Source organism: Pelobates fuscus, chromosome 4, assembly GCF_036172605.1.
Source record: "Pelobates fuscus isolate aPelFus1 chromosome 4, aPelFus1.pri, whole genome shotgun sequence".
NCBI classification, from domain to species: Eukaryota; Metazoa; Chordata; class Amphibia; order Anura; family Pelobatidae; genus Pelobates; species Pelobates fuscus.
In genome coordinates this window covers 349,705,136-349,730,105 of record NC_086320.1, presented here as the reverse complement: position 1 = coordinate 349,730,105, position 24,970 = coordinate 349,705,136, and the positions used below count along the sequence as shown (strand labels likewise).

At 38.2% G+C, this 24,970-nt stretch overlaps 1 protein-coding gene across 14 annotated transcripts in view; it reads right to left on the bottom strand.

The window, feature by feature from the left end:
• The window catches only part of KIAA1217 (KIAA1217 ortholog), a 591,389-nt gene that overhangs the window by 246,307 nt on the left and 320,112 nt on the right, over positions 1 to 24,970 (bottom strand). For 12 of the 14 annotated variants that reach the window (XR_010090786.1, XR_010090787.1, XM_063452543.1 and 9 more), the window contains exon 2: positions 11,509 to 11,789. Coding sequence is in view for 11 of the 14 variants with exons in the window: in XM_063452543.1 (XP_063308613.1) it covers positions 11,509 to 11,622 (114 nt within the window). In the remaining 3 variants the exon portion in view is untranslated. Of the gene's footprint in view, positions 1 to 4,566; positions 4,796 to 11,508; positions 11,790 to 20,103; positions 20,383 to 24,970 lie in introns of those variants that run through there. The other 2 variants (XM_063452542.1, XM_063452550.1) reach the window with 2 other exon arrangements.

Genomic DNA, 24,970 nt, shown 5'->3' with positions numbered 1-24,970 from the left:
AGTTCAAGTGAAACGGTTCAGAGAAATGTTGGTGTGTTTGAAATATTTCAGCCCCAGAGATTGCAGTTTCAGACAATGGTCAGAAAGGGTAATTTACTACAGTGAGAGTTCAAGGTGAATTCAAAGTGAATGTTACATTTAAGGCTAAAATAAATGAACTGGACGAATTATCTGTCATCTATGCTTTCAATTCAACTACTATGGCCTTCAAATGGAAATTCACTTTGGATTCAGTGTGAATTCTTACTTGAGTAATTAACCCTGACAGTTTAACCAACCTACTATATATTGCTTTTTATCTTCACTTTAAATCTGAATCACCCTTATTCCTCCTGGAATTGCCTGGAATTAAAAACATTTCCTGAATGAAGTATCCAGTCCTGTTAATTTCTCTTTTACATTAACCTTTTACAGACCTCACACTGCACTGAACATTCTACAGGATCTCCGCTAACCACAGCTCCTGCCCTTCCTGACCTTTCCTACACAATAACCACGATCTCACTGCACCAGTTTTACTTAAAGAAAAAAAGTCTTTATTTTTTTCCTTTCTGATATTTTGTTTCTATCGTTGTAGTAAAACGGGTACATGGGTTCGCAACACATCAGGAGCTCTTTCACAGATTTCAAAAATTGACTTAATTCTTATTTGCCCTTACTCTTATACTAATTTGGAAAGCTTCAGAATGCATCAAATATGTCTACAAATGTGTCTGGCATACAGTGTAGATGCCAATATTCTAACTGAAGTTCGGGGTATGTTATTCTGGGTGTAAAAACAATCAAAGTGTCTCATGTCAAACGTGTGTCTTTTCACAAGGCACTATAGACACCTTAAAGGAGAGCTGTTACCTCAACACTATATTTTAATGTTATAACCCTTTCATAAAGGTTTGAAAAAAAAATGGATTCTTTGTTAAATGAAGTATATGTAATTTAACAAAGAATCTATTTACTTTTAAAACTTAATGAAATGAACATTATATATATTTTTTAAAAATAGCATTTATGCGACAGTTGTCCTTTAGCACAGTCTTTGCGTCCCCCGTGACTTGAGGATTCAGGATACCCCACATTTTATAGGGTGTAAGGTGACATAACGTCATGTTTGTCATTACAGGTGCACTCCATTGATCACTTGGTGACAACCTAACGATCACATTGAACACGTGTAACTACTTAGTCCAACCCTGTGGTTGTAACTAAAAGATCAGGAGGCGGAGATAAAAACACAGAATTCTTTTCGTATTTGAAATAAGCATTGTGTAAAGTGTTAAGCCAACATATCAGTTATCACTAGTTTATTTTACATTGCATTTACCCAAGAACCCACCCACATGTCCCTTAGCTAACCCTATGAATAACTAGTTTGGTTCTATTAGGCCACGCTAGGCCTTCAACTCCTTCTAAAGACATTCCTTCACAGTGTTTACACAGACTGAGCCGCTGAATGATGTAAACACAGGACAGCTATAGCTCTGTTTACTGGCTGTCCTTTTCACTATAATATATCCGTTGCTGTGTTTCTTAGATCTGCTCAATGCCAGCACATGACCCCTACATACATTGCTCTCTAAAACATAGGCAACAACTCCGAAAAAAAAAATGAAAAGGAAATGATTGTGAGTTTGGTCTGCTGGCTGATGTAGGAATGGAAAAGTTAAATCCTTTTGCTTACTATTATGTTGTAACACTTTCAATGTCACCAGGGAATTTGAAGGAAATATTGCCAAGAGGGAAAAGAGTTTTCCAAACAGGCATTTATTGATAAAAAAAATTTAATAATGAAAGAGTTTTCATTATTCAACACAAGCGCCTTCATTTCTCTGAATAATGAAAACTCTTTCAGACGATAATAGTCCAAAGTCGGGATTGTCCTGATGAATCTGGAGATTGTTGGGAGGTATGTAGACATGCGCCTGGCTCTGTATTTAGGGTTATTTACAAAAGTGTGACTTATCAGGAATTCAGTGTGAATGCAACGTGAGTTTAAACTTTTAGACTACTTTAGTATAGCGGATATAGGCATTTTTTTTAATTTCTTCTATTTTGACATAACATTTGAAATTCCTGACTATGAATTCTGGACATGTAACACTTTATTGAATAACCTTGATTGTGTCTGGTCTCAAAACAACATCTAAGTGAACATTCCAAAAGCCACATGTTAGACTCATTCCCTCCGAGAAGATGCTATAAATACGAAAATCAGTGTGTAACACAGGAAGTCTTCAAAGCAAAATATTATAAATCCCAAATAGCAAAATAATGTATTCAAACCACAACTAACAACAGATGGGCTGGATATTACAAACATTGAACATGCATTAAGGGCCGATCCTGGGTGGTTTCACCGCACCCAGGCGCTTGAAGGTGGGGGGCGCCAAGATGAATCCTGTCCCAGGGGTCCCAGGTGGTGGCTGTCTGGCCACCGTAGGACATCCCCGAAGTGGCGTTTATTAAGTAAGGCAGAGTAGGCAAAACTCCTATACTGAATATGATGAGCAGAAGTTGTTTGGGACATGACAGGTGCTCTTTAAGGTGCTACAGAACTTCTAATCTCAACTCGCTGTACCAATAGCAAGAATAGCATAGTATTATTGGAACCATAGATTCACAACGGCTGAAACTCTGCTTTCTGGGCTTCCTGAACTACTAATGCATTAGTAAATCTATTGAATAAATAATATATAAGTTTCAGCCAGATGTAATTTATGAAATACAGTTCTGAAAATGTTATCCACAAAACTAAAAATGTTACAAATTAAAGTTGCATGGCAAAACATAGGCTACAGGAGCTACGCTGTGACTGTAGTTGACCTGGACATTTGTTCAAAATCAGCGATAGAGCCTCAATTTTCACATTTGCTCTTCATTTGCTAGAATTCAGAGTTTAGCGAATAACTCTGTAAGAGGTTTTGATCAAACATCCCCATTCTAAAGCCTCATAGGTCATCATGGAACAATAATGCAAACTATTTACTAGAAGTTTGTAGCTATTTACTTGTATAAGTTATTTACTATTCATAAAGCACCATCATAGATGAAAAATATTTCAAGCTGCAAAATTGTATTTAAAAAAAAAGGGTGAAATTAGCAGGTTGGTATCTGTTTACAAAGGCACCTAGACTGACTATCCAAAGTGACATCTAAATACACAAAATACACTGCAGTTTAGAACCCAAAGATCCACTATGAGAACACATGTAGTGCTTCATTACCGAACCATAGCCTGGGGTTAGTTACAAAAATGTAGTTCATGAAAGGGGCAACAGTATCAGGTTAATCCAGAGACACCAATTAAGAAAATGGGAATTTAACAATGGATTGAAAACAATTCAGGATTTAATATCCCAGTTTTTATATTCATTGCTTTTCATAACACGGTCCCCGAGGCAGTGATTATTCTATTATTCATATCCTGGATGATAGCAACACAACCTCACCTTAAAATCTCATCTGTTACATCCTCCCTTGTATATCTATCTATCTATCTGTCTATCTATCTATCTATCTATCTGTCTGTCTGTCTATCTATCTATCTATCTATCTATCTAATGTATCTTTTTCCTGAATTACAGATAACATATTTTAGAATTGATATTTCTTTTACATATATTAATAAAATGTCCAAACCCAATTTTTGTGACAATGTTTGGGACAAATTGGTAACATTGTTGCTTGCTTACACAAACCACTACAAGAGTGCAGACCAACATACTTTTCAGTACAAATAATGCAAGAAGAAGGTTATTCACTAATCAGCGAGTTGCGATAAAACCATTTTTGAAACAGTATTTTTGGCCTTAATGTTACGAATTGGTTACCACCGCACATGTTTAGCTTACTTCAGTTGATTAATACTGACATTTTACACTTTCACACAGCATTTTCTTCTAATACCAAATCTCTACTTGTTGCCCCTACCTCTCATGCATTATTTAGAACAGGCATAGGCAATCTTCGGCACTGCAGATGTTTTGGACTACACCTCCCATGATGCTTTGCCAGCATTATGGGTGCAAAAGAATTATGGGGGATGTAGTCCACAACATCTGGAGTGCTGAAGGTTGCCTATCGCTTATTTAGTAACCTCCGTCATAGATTAATTTGTATAAAATATACAGCAACAACTTATCGCACAACAACAATAATGCAATTCAGAATTATAACCTGGAAGCTTAATTTATTCACAGAAGCAGAACACACCAATATCCAGAGGTTTATTCATTAAATACATAATTGTAGTGAATTAAAAACTTTCCAAATACAGGCAAAACGTGATCATTTCTTTAAATCAGCTATAGTCGCAGCATTCCGATTTTAGCCTAAATTTTGCAGTTCTCTGCAGTTGAGCATTTAGTGACTAAACGTTCGTGCATTCCTAAAAGTGCACCCACTGATACGCCTTTCTGTGCAGTCGAGAGTAAAACTGATCATCCGATTACACTATGCAAGTAAGATCTTGCACGTATGTTTGGTATGAACAAATATTTTATATTTACTCATTTGGAAGAAAAAAAAAAAAAGAAAAGAAAAAGGATATTATAGATCAAATCTCTTTACCTTTGAAAATGTCAAGTGTCCAGCAGATCGAAGGACCAAACGATGTCTCCCTGTGAAGTTAATCCACAAAGTTGTGTGCTGTGTTCCTTTTTGTGCAGTCAGGTATAAACTAGCCCCATCTCCCTCCTGTATTCACTTGAATTCTGCTTGCAGCCTATAGGAGTTTCATTTTTTATTTTTTTTTAAAGCCGTAACATGTTTCTATGAGTGCCTTGACATGCTTTTTCAACCGTGACATCACACCATCTCCATAGTTACTCACCCCACCTGGCAGGCTACATGCATGTGTTACACGTAAAAAAATAAAATTAAAAAAATAGTCAATGTAATCATTTTGCTATTTTGTGGGAATTCTTTGTTAACATGTGATCATTCCGTTAAAAGAATCACACTGCGTACGTCCACTGTGGAAAAGTTGGATGAATTCTGTTAAGAACGACTAGTTCTCAACAGAACAATCAGGTTTTTTGGCTATCTGCCCCTCCCTGTCTGACTATGTAGCTATCTGTTGAACAGTGCCACTATGTTTCCCTGGCAGCTCGTATTTAAGGTGAGGGCTCCGAGGACTGCTCGAGCAGGTTTTTCTGTTTGTATGGCCTCTGGGTTAAAGCTTCCCTTAAAAAAAAAAAAACACAAGTATAAAAAATCTCCTTGATACAAATAAACCAATCCATGTGCAGTTTGTATAAAGTGTTTATGTTTTGTTGCATAATTTATGAGATTCCTATTTGGTTTGTCTTTCACTTACATACTTACAATAGTAAGCATTAAAGGGACACTACATGCACCCAGACCACTTAATCTCACTGAAATAGTCTGCATGCAGTGTCCCTGTCGCCTTAGCCCTGCAATGTAAAACCTTGCTGTTTTAGAGAGACTGCAGGATTAAGGCTGCCTCTAGAGTTTGACTTCATGAAACGACACTGGACAGCCTCACGCTTTGAAGCGCTAAGGAATCTGTTGGCGCTATATAAATGGCAATAATAATAGTAATAATGAGGACATCCAGCATCTTCAAGTCACCAATAGGAAAGCGCTGAATCAATACTTTCCTATGGGGAAGGCCTAATGCGCATGCACAGCACTCGCAGCACGTATGCATAAAGTGTGGACGTTGGAGGAAGAGGAGAGGGAGCCAGCGGAGAGGGAGCGCGACACTGGAATAAGGTAAGTGTAAAAAAAGGGTTTTTAACTTTTTATTTGCTGGGAACGGTGGGAGAGGAACACTTGAGTGTTAAGAATACAGCTTTGTATTCCTGAAACTAAAGTGTTCCTTTACGTTTAAATGTAGCCAGGAGATCACACAACTATTTTACTATCTTTTCTCTAGACGTCTAAGTGGCGGAGGCCAGAGTAGTCAGTATGATTCTTCACGTGAGTCTTTGTTGGAGGCATGGTTAGAATTAAAGATGAATTTTCACGTCTATGAAAATGACGTCATTCAATAAAACTCGCGTAAAACTTTTGTTAACCTTTTTTTTTTTGCTTTATATGATGGTTTATTTCCTTTTAAAATTGCATACATGTGTTACAATATAGGGTTGCCCCAAGGTCTACTGTCCCATTATGCCACAATTTACAGTTTATCCCTATAAACACTTGCCCCGTGATTTACTAGTGCCTGTATCTAATCAGATACGCTGGCATAGAAAACTCTCCGAGCAAGCTGAAAGAAATATAGAAATAGCAATAAGGAATAGTATTTATTAGATAGACTAAGCAGCTTACATGCTGAAATGCCTTGAGCTAGACAGGCATAGGGCTTGCATATCGCCGTACCTGTTATTTGTCATCGGCTAGGTCCTACTTGAAAGTACCTTTCACTTCTTTTATTAAGTAGTGGATGTTTAATGTCCGCCAATTTTATGAGTAGTGACAGGGAATTCAAGGCAGAACTTAGAAACTTATTCTAACTGTAGATAATGCATGAGTAATCTCGGTGTACGTAAAGAATCAACGGCAGACTGTTAGTTTCCCAAAAAACAAACCAAAAAAAAACGACAAAATATTTCCATATTAAATGTGGACAAGGCATCTGACATGGGTGCCCTAGGTACACACTAACATAGGACTTAAGTTCCTACTTGCAATTTTCAATCAATTTGGCTCAGCTATGGTGTAAGATAAAAATTAAAAAATATATATTCTTTATGTATTCATCTACATTCTGCAAGAATAGATATTTGGAGATTTGTTTCTAGTGCCTGTATTTTCTGTATTATCTAGCTCTGTGGAAGTTTAGTTTGTTTGACGATTAAAAAAAATATACATGTTTCTTTATGTTTTCATATTCAATAAATATTTTCCTTTTATAAATTAAAACACAGTTTCTCGAGTGTGCACTCAAGCAACCAAAAAAGTTTGGCTCATCTTTGCTACGTTTAAAAAAAAAATTTTTTTATTGAGATTTTAGCGAGACATTTCAGTGACCGCACATAATCTCAAATGATCAAATCAAATGGTAGAAAGCTACATGTTGCACTAGTATTGTACCTCCAAGTAAAAGTGATCTCAGCTGAATTTTTTGCCACATATTAAATTTATTCAATAAAACACTTAATTGCACTTAATTATATATATACATTTTTAATTTAGTCTAAAATAATCAGTTTACAGACATTTTTTTAAATTAACTATATTTGTCTTAATTTAGCAAATCTCTTGTTTTACTACAATTCAGTGTTTAGTAAATCAACCCCTTGTTTCCCTGCAGGGCTATAAATATGCAATTTTTCTGAATTCAGGAAGCATTTAAAAATGTCTTTTAAACATTTGCATTTCAAGTATTTAATTTCCTTGTGCGAAATTGTCGTTGTGAACGTTAATGTGCATTTTTCTTGTAGCTTTTGTTAAGAGTCTCTTCTGGGTAAAATCAATGGCCAAATCTTTCAAGATACAACATGAGTGAAAAGTTCCTATTTGTGTTATGATAGCAGATTGCTTTTAAAGAAATTCCCAGCTGTTGGGGAAACATTCACATAGACCAAATATGCCCCGATCACTAAATGTTGGCACTGTACTATTTGTGGACTATGTCTCCAATTTACCTTACTCATTTAAAGATGAACACAATTAAATAAAACACTGTAACTTATAATAACTTTTATATCATGTATATATATATATATATATATATATATATATATATATATATATATATATATATATATATATATATATATATATATATATATATATATATTATACAGATTTAGCAAATTACATCACAAGCCAGATCAGTTCAGGCACATCCAGGGCACACAATGCAAAAGAGAAGCAAAAATAGATAGAACAGCTTTATGTGTGAAGAGTGTGTTCTCTCTTTTTTCATTTTGGAATTTTAATACAAATTAACACTTTTATAAGTTATACTAGTTACACCCCCCGGCTTTTCAAACAGACAGCCGGTCCTGTTACTTCCTGGTTTGGTTAGCCTTTTTGCACTGAACTCAAGAGGCAGCAATTGTCCAGAGCGCCTGCCTTGCAAAGACTTCTCATTGAGCTGCATTGGGAAGCCTGTGATTGGACAGCCACAGAAAGTCTTGGCGGGGTTAGAAGGGTTGACTTGTAAAGGCTTCAGACAAGAGATCTGCAGCTTTTACAAGCTGGTTTTAGACATATCCCAGTGGAAAACAAATGCATAAATAAATATTTTTATGAGCTTTATCTACTAAACAGTGATTTTAATTTATTTTTTTGTATTTGGACAGTGGAGTGTCCGCTAAAGTTTAACAACTCTGTTCATACTGACCTTTGCTGCACAACCAGCCTAGTAAATACTGAGGTACAAAATGAAGAAGAGGTGATTGCGCACTTTTATAGAAGGAACTCCTGGATTGTGAAAATAATCTCTATAATCTGTAAGTATAAAAAGCCAACAATCGCGTAATAAAATCACACACAAGGTATGTAAAATTAAATAATTGGAAAACTCACAATGTTTAGAGCATTTCTGAGTTTGCTCTAAACTATGAAGGCAGGATACATCAAACAGATGTGAAATTGCTGGTTTGGGGTCCCCCAGGAGGTATAGATAATCCTCTGTTTAGTAGATCAGGAACCAGGAACCAAGATGAATATATAATAAATACTTTAATTGATGCAAAATAAATATGCAAAATTATATAGGGCACAAAACACTTCATAATCAATTAAAACACAGAAACAGGTGTACATCCATTAACCTCCCCCTTCTCCATATATGGTATGTTTCCGGCCGTTTTTCAGTACTTCCGCCTCTTCCAACATGTCCGCCGTCATCATTTCCTTAGTATGTGTATGGAGCCACACCCAATATGGCCGCGCGTGTCTGACGTTTTCACTCCATGTAAGTTGAAATCGTCATATCCGTTTCGTCATTTCCGGTTGACGTCACATATGTCCTTTTCGGACATTGCTCAGGCCGGCCTCCCCTGCATTAGTGAGCCGCAATCACATGACCGCACACCTGCCGAAAAGGACATATGTGACGTCAACCGGAAATGACGAAACGGATATGACGATTTCAACTTACATGGAGTGAAAACGTCAGACACGCGCGGCCATATTGGGTGTGGCTCCATACACATACTAAGGAAATGATGACGGCGGACATGTTGGAAGAGGCGGAAGTACTGAAAAACGGCCGGAAACATACCATATATGGAGAAGGGGGAGGTTAATGGATGTACACCTGTTTCTGTGTTTTAATTGATTATGAAGTGTTTTGTGCCCTATATAAGGGAGCTTATTTTAGTTGCAAACTTATATGCACCTGAGGAAGACCTATTGCATTAGGTCGAAACGCGTTGTGCTATTTATTGTTTTTTATTTATTTTGCATCAATTAAAGTATTTATTATATATTCATCTTGGTTCCTGGTTCCTGATCTACTAAACAGAGGATTATCTATACCTCCTGGGGGACCCCAAACCAGCAATTTCACATCTGTTTGATGTATCCTGCCTTCATAGTTTAGAGCAAACTCAGAAATGCTCTAAACATTGTGAGTTTTCCAATTATTTAATTTTACATACCTTGTGTGTGATTTTATTACGCGATTGTTGGCTTTTTATACTTACAGATTATAGAGATTATTTTCACAATCCAGGAGTTCCTTCTATAAAAGTGCGCAATCACCTCTTCTTCATTTTGTACCTTTCTATGTAAGTGTAAAAGAGTGACTATACACTTAGGTGATATTGCTGCATGCCACATTATCTTTGATTAAGATATTTGGTTTATTAGCGCCACCCCTTTTCTTTCCTGTTGTACTAGTAAATACTGAGTTTTCCACCTCGAAATGTGAAAAGTGAGCATTGAGGCTTAATCAGCAATCTTTGACGTCAGTTTTGATGTTAACTTGAAATATCTAGTGGCCATTTGCACACATGCGTTCATAGATCTTATACATCTCATACATTTTTGCAAGTATTTCTGTCATGTGTCTTTGTATCTGTTTCTTGCGTTATCTGCAAAATACATGATGTCTCAGGAGAGAAGCACCCCTAGGCCCCCTGCTGTTATTATGGTAATCAAAATCAATATGTCCAATTTGGCTGTTTTGTCCTTACATTTTAAATACATTTTTCATTTACTTTGAATTCCCAACAATTCTCACTTTAGTGAATAATATCGAAAGTGAGTTTAGATAAAAAAAAAAAATCCAGACTTTAAATAAAGCTGACTTTTTTTCAATTTGGCTCGAATTAGCGCAACAATCTTTTGTTTCTCTTCGTTTACAGATACCATAAGAAAATAGGTTCCAAGTAGAGGGTGTGTTCACCGGAGTAAAAGCTAAGTTAATTTACAATCATGAAAATAATATTTATAACGTAACAAACAAAATCGTTATCAGCTTGATTTCACAGCAGTTCACGATCTCAATAATAACCATCGTTGTTCCCCTTTAAAATAAAACATATAACAACCGCAATATATCTACATTAATCCAAAGGATGGCTCAGTGATGGAACTGATGGTGAAGTGCCTGTTTCATCAACGGGAACATAAAATATATCTCAATACGTCTTTTCTATTTAAAATGCACTAATTATTTCAGAATCAGTAAATCCCTTCTTGTATAAGAAAAGATCTGAAATATACGGAAGCAAATTACTTTTAATTATAAAAGGTGCAGGGATTTGTTCTATTATAAATGATAAATCAAAATCAATTGTTCCTTAAGTCATAATAGAATAATCACAGAGAAAACTAGCTACTCGTCATGTTTTAAGAAAATACAGAAGTTTGCAAACAAATAAATAGATAACTAAATTAAAAATATCCATAATAAAACGTTCAACCAATTATTTTGACTTGTTGAAATTGTAACTACTGTTAATGATTAAAACCAATGAATATCCAAATTATGTGGTTCCGTTGAACAATATCCATTTAGGACCTACGTTTCTCCATTTTTGTTAATTCTTTGGTGTCCCAGAAAAGTAATCGATGTCAAAATAAATGTCTGCATGACACATCGCCTTGCCTTGAAATTGCGAGGTTTATGTATATTAAGATGACCCAGATTGTGGTATAGACACATTTGATCTTGATAAAGTAATATGTCCACCTAGAAATTACTACATCTTGAAACCATAAACTGTAATTACTATTCACAAACATAGGAGCTTTCCATACTCTAAATACACACAAAAATGCATGAAATAAAGACTCTGTTGTTGGTACTTGGTTAGAAAATATTTAAAACAAGGCTAGAATGGATGGTGCATTTCCTACAGAGGTCACAAATACATGTTCTAGGACAGGGATAGGCAACATTCAGCACTCCAGCTGTTACGGGCTACATCTGCCATTATGTTTTGCTAGCATTATGGTTGTCCCCAACTTTTACAGTTCCGAAGGTTGACTACCCCTGTTCTAGGAAATGCCTGCCTGCCTTTGAGAAATCGTACTTTGAAATGGGCAACAATAAAAACAGCTTATCGTAACAATTCTTACCTGATCTCTTAGGCGCTCCTGGTGACCCATAATTGCTGTCGCATGGTGTGGGTACTTGTACTTGAGATGCTCTAGAAAGGCCTCTCTCTTGCGGTCCATATCTGATGTCTGCATTCCAAGGATTTCTTTAGAACTTCGAGGTCCTCCTACAGTATGTCTCCTTGGGATGTTCCGTCCAGTTTTGGGTGGAATGTGACTATTTCCATTAGAAAGGTTCTCTTTTGATTGACGATTTTCTGCATCGTCTAACGATGCGCCATGCGCGTTATTTTTTGTTTGACCTGAAAAATATATTTATGAAAACTCTTAATTATATGATTCTTTTTTTTTGCAAAATACCAAATATTAATTTGTATCTAATGTGATAAAGTTTCTAAATAGTTTTGTCTACTAGAAAATGATAGTTCACCACAAAACAATGCTATAATAATATATAATAATATGCATTTTATCTGTAGCTATAAATATATGTGTATCTATATGTTTAGGGATGATTTTGAGAACATCAATTGTATGTATTTAGATATGTTGTAACTTTTCACGATTTATGGCAATTATTTTCTATGGCTTACAGTTGGTGGCACGCACATTGTATATCAGTATATTTCAAGGAATTAACTGGTCTCTTTGTAGCACATATTTTTGCTTTTACGTCCGGGTTCACTGTAAAGAATTGTGTGTTTAGGAAAACATATTTTTAAACCTTTGCGGTCCTATGTTGGAATATATCCGACAAAATATTTAACCTCTTGCGGCCCAATGTCGGATTATCATCCCTGGATAGTAACACCGATCCTCCGTGCTGGGACCTCCCTGCCTGTGCGCATTGGACACTTTTGTAGCACCCAGCACAGAGGATCGGCGGTACTCTCCAGGAAAAACCCGACATGGGACCGCAAGAGGTTAAATATTTTGTCGGACATAGGACCGCAAAGGGAAAATACAATGCTTCCCAAGTAAGGCTATGCAGCAATAGACTTTAAATTAAGCAAAGGCACTGAGGTACGCTTGGTAGCCAATGGAAAGGTAAGGGTGAGGAGTAGGGTTAAGATCAGAGTTAGTGTTAAGAGTCAGTGATTACGTTAGAATTATGATGAGGATTAGAATTGGGTTTATTATTAGAATGTAGAACTAATGTACTCTAGGAATTAGGGTTTGATATACAAGGTTATTTACTGAAATGAGAATTAACAAAGTAGCAAAACTGAGAACCCAGTTTGAATTAGGGTGAGAATGACATTTAAAGTTAAGAGTCAGATTTGCATTTGTGCCATAATTTTGCATAATATTAGGGGAAAATTAACAGGAATGATTAGGTTTTAGTGTTGATTAAAAAAGTAAATTATGTATTAAATTATTTTAAGAAGTTTGATATTTTTAATCTTCCTCTGGCAAAACAAATAATCTGTGGTTGGCACGTGGAGTCTTATCGCCGCCACTGATTGACACCAGCGTAGAGCACAAATCTAGCATTCAACCATCCTGAATGGTGTGACCATGACCACCGGATACATATTTTTGGCTGCCCTTGTTATGACTCCTTTTTACACTCTTCATTTCACCATTATTTATTTTTCGCAAATTGGAAGCATCATGTACTATAAACTCAGTGTCTGTCCCATTTCTGCCTTGTAATGCCCCTGACCCCCCCCCCTCACCCCCCCAAAAAAATAGTATTCAAATTATCCAATCACTAACCATCATACAAAATAATGATGCACTAAAATCAGGCATAAGTAACCTTCGGAACTCCAGATTTTTGGACTACACCTCCCATGATGCTTTGCCAGCAATTATGGATGTAAGAGTCTTATGGGGGATGTAGCCCACCACATCTAGAGTGCTGAAGGTTGCCTACCCTTGCACTAGATATTTAAATCAGCCATTTACTATTGGCAGAGAAGTATTTTTTTTTAGCAATAATACTATTTAACAGAACAATTTAAATGTTGTATTTCTCCAAAGCGGATTAACAATAAGTCACAGTATAGTAAATCGTGTTATATACCATTTTATGTAATCACTAAGGAATATTTTTTCTCGCCTAGCAGTGGCCTTTGTTGGATTTTAAAACATTGTTTTGTTTTTGAATGTTCTCTTCCATATAACAATCCTTCATGCGGAGAACTCATCTTGTAAAGAACTCTCACTGAGTAGATTTGGATGACATTTCCTGCAGTGACAATCCTTTCTAATTTAATTATGTGCACAAGCACAGAAAAGTAAAGGCAGTTATAATGAAAATATCGCAACATGCCACTCAGTTAGGTCAAAGAAGAGGATGTGTCTGATTTGAATGACAACCCTCGAAAACCAGCATTTACTGGTCTCAAAACTAGATTGCAAATAATGGGTAAAGATGACAGCATGCTGGCAATCTTCCTTTGAAGTGGGTATGTACTTATTACTTAACCATCTGCGTAAATACAGTTCAAGGCACTCTAACTACCGGTGAGAAGCAAAACAAATCCTTCCCTCCCAAAACTGGTAGGCATCAGTAAAACTGTAAGTTTTTGGTTCTTTTTTCAGCAGTGAAAAAAAAGTAATAATAAAACATAGCAACAACACAGCAGCTTGTAGTACACAGTAATAACAGAGAAAATGTGAATTAATGATACAAGCACTTTAAAAACCATGATAAATATTTATTTGAACTCTGTCAGTGTTCAGGGTTAAAAAATAATTGATCTATGGTGTCAAAAAATCACTCTATACATGTGCCCAAGCAGTTTGGCTTACACTAAGTAAAGATAAGGATAGGATCAGCAGAAATAGGATGTTGACGTGGTTATTATGGCAGAGTCCATTGAAATAAAGTGAGGAATGGTAAAAAATTGCCAGAGAACCACAGACATTTACCTCCCTGCTTGGCTGAGACCACTAAAATGTAGTGAGCCCTATGGAAAACCACATTGCCACTAATTCCAGTGTCATTGTTACAGTGATTTCAGTCATATCACAGGAATACTAATGTATAATCAAATTCATTCAAACACACATACAAGGAGCTTTCGACAATTTCCTGCGCTCTGATTAGACGCTGCCAGACGATGAACTCACACCGTTTATGAAAGTGACAAAATTACCAATTTAACTGAAACTACTGCAAATACCATACTAAATAATGCAAATTCAATTTTTGTTTTGTTTGAGTGTATTATTAAAAGAGACACCTAATTGGAAATACCCGTGTCTGTTCATATTTACTTTGAGTTAATAATTAAGGTTTCTTATTAATTAGAACAAATATACCTAAGGCAAAGGGGGGGAGAATGATGTTGAGTCTGGAAATAAAACTCACGTCCTGTGTTCCCATAACGAAACTTTCGAAGGAAGTAATGAGGTTAAAGTTTAACCTTTCCTCGCTCTGTTGGGGACGGCACATAAACAACATTTCTAATAAATGTTTTATCACTGTATCGAATATCCAAAGGCTCTTCAGGATAGCTGGTGGTGGAAGATGCACGTTGTTCGGAATTCCGCATACCAAATATAGTTCATTCTGGAATTATTCCAACATAGTTTGTAAATTTAGTTCTTGTTCATCTCCTCTGTCCCCCTTCCCTGTCTACATGGCTACTGTCCTTATAGTCAAATATAAGATTACTATTAAAATCGAGCGTTCCACAGTCTATGCTATCTAAGCAGCTATTATTTGTTTATTAAATATCATTTCTGGCATTTCAAAATACTGCCACATTTTTTTATTTCTAGTTAAATGACTCTTGACAGGGATTATTATTACATATCATGTTATTCAATGCAGCACAGAAATTGTCTTGATAAGATATTTTGTCTGATAAGCATTTCAACCATGGCGTTGCCTTTGTGCTCTATGGTGTGTGCGCAAGGGAGGAAGTGTCTGCGGTGGTGGGGCGCCGTGTATTCAATGAACATGTGCGATAACGTTCTTTACAGTAGAAAGCAAGATGAGCAAAAACATATAAAGAACAATAACATGTAAATCTAAATGAATTAATAGTAGCTGATGGAGCATTAAGCTCTTGGTAACCGGCACCCCCGTGCTCGCAGTTGGCATTGGGAGGTGCTGTTGTGCTTTTTCATTCTGGGGCTGTGGGTTTTGATGGGGTGAAAGGTGCGATGTTGGTGACATCCCAGTGATGTGCGGGTCTCGTCGTGATGCCTGGGGCCGGGTGTATGCCCAGGGTTTGCAGGAACTGAGCCACTTAAGTTGGCAGGATCAGCCGGTGGCGGTGTCCGTCTTGTTTGGCGATGAGTGCATTCGGGTATCCCCATTTATACGTGATTTTGGCTGCTCTCTGCTGCGTTGTTACATCTTTTAGAGAGGTGCGCCACTGCAGTGTCTGGCGACTCAGGTCTTGGTAGAAGTTTAAGTAGTGTTCCTCGAATGTATATGGGGTTTGTCCCCTAATTGCACGGAGGAATCCCTCCTTGTCTGAGCGGGATTTAAAACATATGATAACATCTCTAGTGGTGATTGATTATTGCAAGGGCGCCCAGGTATGCGGAATAGGCCATCTACAGTCAGCCCTTTGGCCTGCTTGGGTGGCCGTATAGCTGAGAACATTCTCTTAATGTATTACGGCAGTTCTTCGGCAGCCACGGTGTCAGGGATTCCTCTCACCTTTAGGTTCCGTTGGCGTGCCATGTCCTCCAGTTGTCCCACTGGTGAGTTTAGCTGTGTGCACGTGGATGCCAGCTGTGTGCTTAGCAGTGGCGTCCTGTTGGGCCCTCAGGTCCTGGACCTCTTCTTCTGTGCCCAGCGCTTTCTTCAGCAACCCCAGTTCCGCTGTGTGTCTACCTTAGTAGGCAGCGGGGGTTCCGTTTGCCACGGAGGCACAGCTTGGCTTCTCCTTTGGGGTGTTGGAGTCGGCACATTGCTCAGGTATTCATTCTCTGAGGCTCAGAAAGTGAGTCTAACCCCAGGTCCGGCAGGACGTTCACCATCTTGGGCCTACAGGTCTGGGACAGCAGTTGGCCAATGTCGCTGGTTTGTCCCGTGCTCGTGTACTGGGTCTCTCAGCGGCCGCATGTACCGTGGCATAGGCAAATTGACCGGTTAGTGTAGCTTTTTCGAGTTTCTTTTGTCAGAGTTCAGGTGCCATGCATCTTGTCAGCTCACCAGTTACCTCCGCCCCCCCTACACATACCCAATTTGAATAATACTTTTGCAAATGGTATACCATGATGTCTCATTTCTGGTCTGCCATACAATCTCAAAGGCAACATGGACCCAGTAAACCAATCTGGCATCTTTAAATGTGTAAAACTAAAATGGGCAAGTACATTATTTGATTCTGTAATTTTCCAAAACATTGTGTAACCTGTACATGTGGGGCATTGTTGTACTCATGAGAAATCACAGCATACAAATATGTCTGTTTTATTGAAGTAAAAGCTAACAATATTATGATATTCACAGTTACAATACCATGCAAAACTTGGAAAATGTCTTAATTTCTCACACTTCTTTAAAAGATTTTATTCATATTAAATTGTGTTCCACATGTAAATATTGTGATGTGATTTCTATTTCTTCTGAACTATTTCTCCTGAACACTTTTGTTAGTAAATGTATAGATTAGGAGAAAAATCTATTTTAAAAAGGCATGGACTGACAAGGCAGAGCAAAAAAGAGGAAGTCCCTCTGCTCTCTTCTCAAAGCAATCACAGCGCATGCACTTCAGTTACTATAGAAACTAGGGAGTATAGGAATGGAGTTACTCTCTGTTCCGACGCCAGCACGCTGGCAATTAATCCAGCATGCATATTTCACCAACAAGATTTGCCCTGATTGGTGATGAGCCAAGGACGGAAAATCAAAGAAGAATAGAGGCAGAGCACAGGCAGAGGGGAGGTCGGCCAGGGGGTGGGTGTAACACCCACGAAGCGGCGCTGGTATGGAGTAAAAGTGAGTAAATCTTTATATTTTACATTGAATACACCTTGTATATCTGTGATAAATTGTGTATTCAATGTATATGGAAGCAATTTAAGGTAAGTCATTTTTTTCCATTGCAGCTTAACTTTAAAGGAACACTAAAGTGTGAGGAATACAAACGTATTTCTATGAAGACGCTGAATGCAAGTGCTGCACAGAATTGATTTGATATACCTCTAGTGGCCGTCTGAGTGACACCTAGAGGTGTTACTAGGCAGCAAGGTAAACACTGCTATTTCTCTGCTATACATTAAGCTGTAGTGGTTCTGGTGACTATAGTGTCCCTTTAAAGATACCAAATCAGAGAGCTATCTACTAAACAGCACCCTAATCTTATATCCTAATATATGGCAATCCCAAATAAGGGTACCAAATTGGAGAGCTATATATTAAACACAGCAGCTCCCTAATTTTGTACCCTTTAATATGGCAGTCCTCGTAATGGTCTCAGATTAGGGATATATCTACTAAATAGATAACTGACCAAAAATAAAAAAAATCTAATTTCATTATTTTGCTCTTTCAGTTGCTTAGTATATAAGTCCCTAATTTGGTACCCTTATTTATGGAAATCCAAGAAAAAGATATCACTTAGGTAGGGTTTAAAAACAAAAACAAAAAAACAAACCAAGGAGGTGAGAGAGGGAGATTTTCACATCTGTCAGCAGTGGGCAGTGCGCACTAATGACAGATGTTTTTTATGCACAGAATTGACATTGGCAGCATGGAACAAAGTTCCCCAGAACACAATTACAAATATTACAGTATATGCAGTAATTCAAGTTTTTTTTTTTTTTTTTTTTTTATGCTGCCCAAGCTATACACTTCCACTAGCTACACAGGCTCCTTGAAACAAATCTGTAATTTTCAATCAGATATTACAGCACAGTGTGTTTATTTTAAAAGTGTTTATCTAATGCTCTGTTAATTGAACACACTTTTGCAGGCTCTAGCAGGCAATTTTTATAGCAGGATATAATATATTCTAAATTAAAGAGACTGTGCAATAAAGGAAGTTTAATAATGAAATCTCTCTTTTCAGGCAGTGTGTAGGGTGGTGGTGTAAGTCAAAAGCAGAGGAGGTGTAGCTATGGCATAAAGTAAAGTAAATAAAGGCATAAAGCAAGTGACTTAACTCCTAAATGGCAGAGAATTGAGCAGTTAGACTGCAAGAACATGATCTATACACCACCACTTTATTGAGCTAAAGTTGTTTTGGTGTTTGGAATGTCCCATTAAAGGCGCATTGCTGTAAGCACTATTACTGTGGAGCTCTGGAATACACTCAGACACACCGAAAATACTGAGCTCCTACAAAAGAGAATCATTAGGATAGAAAACAGAGGGATTTGGAAAATAAATAGGGACTGTACCTTCTAAATAGGGACAGTGTGGAAGTATGAATCTATGTTAAATATTGTTTATACTCAAGCTTTTTTTTTTTTTAAAGTATGCTCTATTGCAGGGTTAAAGCCGGCATGACTCTCTACCAGGATATGTCAGGGGTTATTTTGCTGCAATGATTTGCCCCAAAATTAGTATGAACATTCATGTTGAAAAATGTTTAAATGATGCTGCTATAGAGATTTTTATGTATCTCTTTAATGTCGGTATTCCATTCTGTCCTTAATTTATAAAGTCAGTTTCTAACGCACAGTAACTCACTGTTTAGCGAATAATCCCCAAATATTTTTGTTGCTAATGTTATCTGAGTAGTATAGAGAATATGGCATTTAGTTTAAGTGGCAGAATGAATAGCTCATTAAAAGGGCACTCACACGGCCATATCTCTCTAGTTATTAATTTGATGCATGATGGTCCTTTCATGTTACGTAAAACACACATTCTCCAGGTTTTTGTTTGCACTTAGTGTCAGCATTTTATGCATGAAATGGAAGACAAAATACAGAGCTCGAATCGTTTAGCTGACCTTAAATGTCGTTATTAAACTGGCTGATTTATAAGGCTTTTGAGCACTTACTGTTGGGCTTCTTTTAAAGCCATTGAAAACTCAACAACTCTCCCCTAATCACTGAACAAAGAACATTAAAATAACTCCCTTTTACATTTCATAGCAAAGCACACAGATTGCTCTTGCCGTGCAGGATACAGTGCTAAGCCTGTCTGTTAAATGGACTTGATACATGATATTCTGCGGAACAGGGAAACACCTTCAGAGTATCACATTTTTGCTGAGCCTTAAAGGGCCGGCGATGAATATACTGCACTCAGCCCAGACTGGTTGGATTAGAATAGAGCCTGCAATCAGTTAAGCAGGAACAGACCAATAAATAAACTTTCATTGACTAAAGAAGGAAGACGTGTAGCTCCATTTACACGGTCCTAACAATAGCAAGACAATGCTCTATGGAGTATACAATCATTTATGGTCAGTGAAAAGGTAGACATCCATCAGCTGTTGTGGGACTACAACTACCATGATGCTTTTCTAGCCTTAGGCTGGCACAGCATCATGGTAACTGAAGTTCTAAATGAGCTGGTAGAGGTGTACCTTTTGACCTCCAGCACTGTAATTTCTCCTGAGCAGTCATTTATGCTGTCTATCAAGGCTGGCAAAGCATCATTGGAGTTGCAGTTCTACAACATCTGGGAGCCTACCTTTTTGACCATCCCTGCTGTCACCTCATCCACAGAGTCATTCCGCTGCTTACCTTTTATCTGTCCGTTAGTAGTAATATCCAAGCGTTGATCAGACTCCTGGCTTTCAATCTCCATTGTCCCTAGAGCAGCAGCAGCTGAAGGTTTTCAACAAAACTTTCAGCAGTTGCTTAATAAATAATGAAAAAAAATGGTAATAAAAAATGCGTATTAGAAAAAAAATAAACAGCATTCCAAGCACATCCAATGACGCTCCCCTGAAACGAAGGCTCTCGATGAGCTGGGAAGTCTGTCTAAACTCTGGGCTGTTGGCTGGGGCTGCTGGTAAGCTTCCCAAATCAGCTCTCAGTGAGGGCCCCCAACAGGTGACGACGGGCTTCTCTGCTGGTGAATTCGAGTCTAAATGCTTTCCACTGTTGTCTATTCCACATATAGCTGCAATTACCGAGGCATTGAGAATGGAATAATTTTGCAGGAGGGTACAATTGCACATATGGGTTTTTGAAAACTTCTATTAACCCTTAAATTGCTGGATGTTTTAGTAACACTCTTGACTCTTCCATTCAATGATTTTTTGTTTTTAACTATAATTTGTCTTTGTTTCTTTATAGACTCTTTTTTTTTTTTTTTTTTAACCTTTCATTCTACTATTTGAAGAATGTTTCAATCACATCTTTTATGTCTCATATAATTTTTGGGGTGGATTTTGGCGATAAAACCAACGGTGAATATTTTGTATAATCTGCAGCCCTTGATATTTTACTTCCAAAGCTGGCTATGCCGGTGGCATCCAGGTCCAGATGTCAAATATCTAGAATTTGGTGAACATTCACGCCAGTACAGATGTTGAAAACCGAAATCCGTATGGCTGGATTTTGGCGTCCTAATTTCCCCAAATTTTTCTAAACCAGACCAGGGGCATTCGGAGTTTAGTGAATAACCCTGATAGTACACCTGCTATCTTATAAAGTAGATTCGTCCTCACAGCATTTAATGCCTTTGCCAGCTGGTGCATTAGAGAGCACTGAGCACTTGCCAGTAACCTGAGGTGACCCATGACTGACTTCATCTGCAAAAATTACAAAGGAGTTCTAGATAACCCAATAACTGTGACAACTTGTGAAGTTTGCCCTCCAGTTAAAAAATATTTTTGGGGGAAGTTCCCTGGACATCCGTATAACCAGAAAAGCCCTGGCATCTTACTTTTCCATCTCCCCAGATATAGTTCCACTTTCACCATGAAACCCAGCTTCTCATGTTCCCATTTAGTCACAGTTAAAGGTAATGAATTGGTAACAAAAAATGTAGAAACATATAAAAAAAACTATTCTAGTCAGATGCCAGATGGATGAGGGCCCTCTAGAGGACAAGGGTATATTTAAAGGCATCAAAACAACTTTAGCTCAATGAAGCAGTTTTGGTGTATAGATCATGTTCCTGCAGTTTAGTCACACTGTTCAATTCTCTGCCATTTAGGAGTTAAAGGACCACTATAGGCACCCAGACCACTTCAGCTTAATGAAGTGGTCTGGGTGCCAGGTCCAGCTAGGTTTAACCCTTTTTGCTGTAAACATAGCAGTTTCAGAAAAACTGCTATGTTTACCTATGGGTTAATCCAGCCTCTAGTGGCTGTCTCATTGACTGTGATTTTCACAGTGAGAAGACACCAGCGGTCATAGGAAAGCATTGATAATGCTTTCCTATGGACTGGCTGAATGCGCGCGCGCGCGGCTCTTGCCACGCATGTGCATTCAGCCGATGACGGAGGAAGAGGGAGGAGAGTCCCAGCGCCGAGGGAGCCCGGTGCTGGAAAAAAGGTAAGGGTTAACCCCTTCCTCCCCCTTCAGCGCCACGGAAGTGGGACCCTGAGGGTGGGGGCACCCTCAGGGCACTATAGTGCCAGGAAAACGAGTATGTTTTCCTGGTACTATAGTGGTCCTTTAAATCACTTCTGTTTCTGTCCATGCATCTCTAGCCACACCTCCCCTGGCTGTGACTGCAACAGCCTACATGAAAAAAAAATGTTTAATTTTCAATCCAATATTAACTAGCTTCAGAAATGTCCTGCTCTGTAAATCGACTTTAATCACACACAGGAGGCTCCATAGGGTCTAGAACAGGCTTCCCTAAACTCCGGCCCTCCAGATGTTGTTGAACTACAACTCCCATGATTCTCAGCCTATTTATTTCATTCATAGAATCATGGGAGTTGTAGTTCTGCAACATCTGCAGGCAGGGGTGTATTTACGCGAGGCAAACAAGGCATTTACCTTGGGCGGCACTTTCTGGGGGGGCGGCCAAAAAAGCCACCCCCCCAATCACCCTGGCAAATGCCTTGCTAGCCTCTTGTACTGGGGGGCCCAGGAGCTGGCCAGGTGGCCAACTCAGAGCCTCCAAGGCAGGCAGCGGCGGAGCTTTCCGGGCGGGTGGCGAGGGAGCACTGATCCTCCTGTTCAGCTCCCTCGCGCACACTGCAGTGATGCTGGAGCCAGAATATGACGTCATTCTGGCCTCAGCATCACTACGCGGGGCGCAAGGAAGCTGAACAGGAGGATCAGTGCTCCCTCGCCGACTGCAGTGACCGGCCGGCCGCCCAGCAGCTCAGCAGCCCCACTGGACCCCAGGGAAAGCGGGAATCCACCCCAGCATTCCCAAAGGAAGGGAGGCTGGGGGGGATTGCCCAGGGCAGCACAAAACCAGGATACATCACTGTCTGCAGGGCCAGAGTTTGGCCCTATTACCTCTACACAATACAGCACTGTTTGAACAAGCACATGCTTGGTGCAACATCACTGATTGGCTGAAATTGTTCAACAGCTTCCTGATTGCTAGTGAGGCGAACAGCATCACGAAACTGGACTTTTACAACGGGAGCTTAACAGGTCTGCATTTTTCTGTTTATTTATTTATTACATGTTTTTGAAAATGTTATAAAAAAAAAAAAGCACCAGCCTGGTATAGTTTGTTCTGGGCTTTTGATCAGACACATTCAATTTATGTGTTTTTTTTGTTATTATTCTGGGCAGCAAAACAAAACAGTCAGCTCACAAGGGAAGCAAAACAAAGAAACTTTATTGGCACCTGAAGCAAACAACAAATACAAATACATACTTGACACGTTTTGCACCCAGAGGCACCTCCCCTATTGCCGTATGCTTTATATATTATGTATTTATGATTATAAATAAACCAACAGAAGCCTTTAAAAACACATGGGTGTTTTATAGAAAACCTGCATATTTAGGCAGTATTAATAATAACTTGTGAGCCTATTAGAAATCTGACTGGGCATTATGTCACCAAAGCAGCTAAAAATAGATTTTTACATTATTAGTATCCAATCGATCACTTTTTTTTTGGTCTTTCATCTGCTATTGGGCAACAGTTATAACACTGATAAGAAAATAAATTATTTCGCTTTTTTAAAAAGAAATGTATTTTACAGAGAGTCAAGTGCAATGAAGATGTTGATAGGTAACATGTGCAGTTAACCTATTGTGTTCTATATTTACAAAGCAGAACCTTAGTCAAACCATGTATTTTGCAAACGTGTATTTAATACGCTGTTGATTTTGCCACTTTAGTTTGGTTACAGTAAATTTGTTAATGACGAATCACGTGCTACTTGCAGGAATCATCAACCCAGGGGAGTAGCTTGTGGTGTTTATTCTGCTGATGTGCTAACACGAAGAATTATTTCGATGTATTGTTTTTTTTTGTTAGGAAAGTGTCAAAGTTCTATCTTTATCTAAATGAAGTGGTCTCGGTGCAGTAGGAACGTCAATGTTTTCATTGCAGTGTTAAACATACCGTTAGTGGTTGTGATTAGAGTCACTTCCTTTGTGAGAAACGAGTCAGACTTGTTTCTCAGTCAAATAGTGGTCATTGAGAGCATTTGATTAGGCAATGCAGCAATTTGCCTCGTATGTTCACTAGCTTCCTAATGCTTCCTTATGGGTTCCCTTCATAATCTCAGCCAGGAAGGCAGAGTAACAACAAGGAGATCAGAGTGGTATGGCATGACAGAAGTAAAAGGGGGGAGGGGCATCACCTAAAGGAGGGAGGGGGGTTACCTAAATAATTAGTAGGATACATTTGCATTACTAGTTTCAAAGTGTTCCCCTAATCCTTTAATATAACCAAAATGCAAAATACCTACTATGACCAGTTCTCATGTATCTCAGGACTAAGGGAAGTGTTGTCCACTACGTCCCTATATACAATGGCCAGTAGGTCCTCAAGCACTCTGATTCCTACACTGAAGCGTTTACCTAGTATACACAAAGTGCTCCTGGTGAGAAAAAGTATTGTTTATTTTAGATCCAGAAAGTCTGTTTAAGAATTATTCATGGAACGTATTGATTTTGTCGATTTCTCTTTGTGTTCTAAATCTGTAGTCTCTAGAGCAGGTGTAGTTCTAACAGCGGAATGCTGCTTTTCCGGGTTCTACATATCAAGGCTTCAAAAAACACAAAGAAATGGCTTTGTAAAAAGTCTCTATTTTCTTAAGCTAGAAGATACAAAAATAACCAAACTAAGAATGTAAACTACAAAATAAAAAAATACATAACAGAAAGTCCAACTGCTACTACTGGTTTATTGACTATACAAGAGACTGGTTGTATATGGAGTACAACTGTTTTTCCAAGGCTTTGCTTCTACAACAACTCTGTAAGAAGCCACAAAGCACCATAGAACCGAAAAGATTATCCCAACGAAGATGTAGGAGGCAGAACAGTAATACAAGGCCAGATAACTGGCAGCTCGTTCACTGATCTTGTCCTTGAACTTTGTGTGAAAGACTTTGTGACAACTGCCAAATTAATTAAAATTCCATTACGGCCAACCGGATACGGCGTACGGTGAAAAACAAACTAGAACAAAAAACAATGCAAACAAAATGTTTCGCTACTACTACTG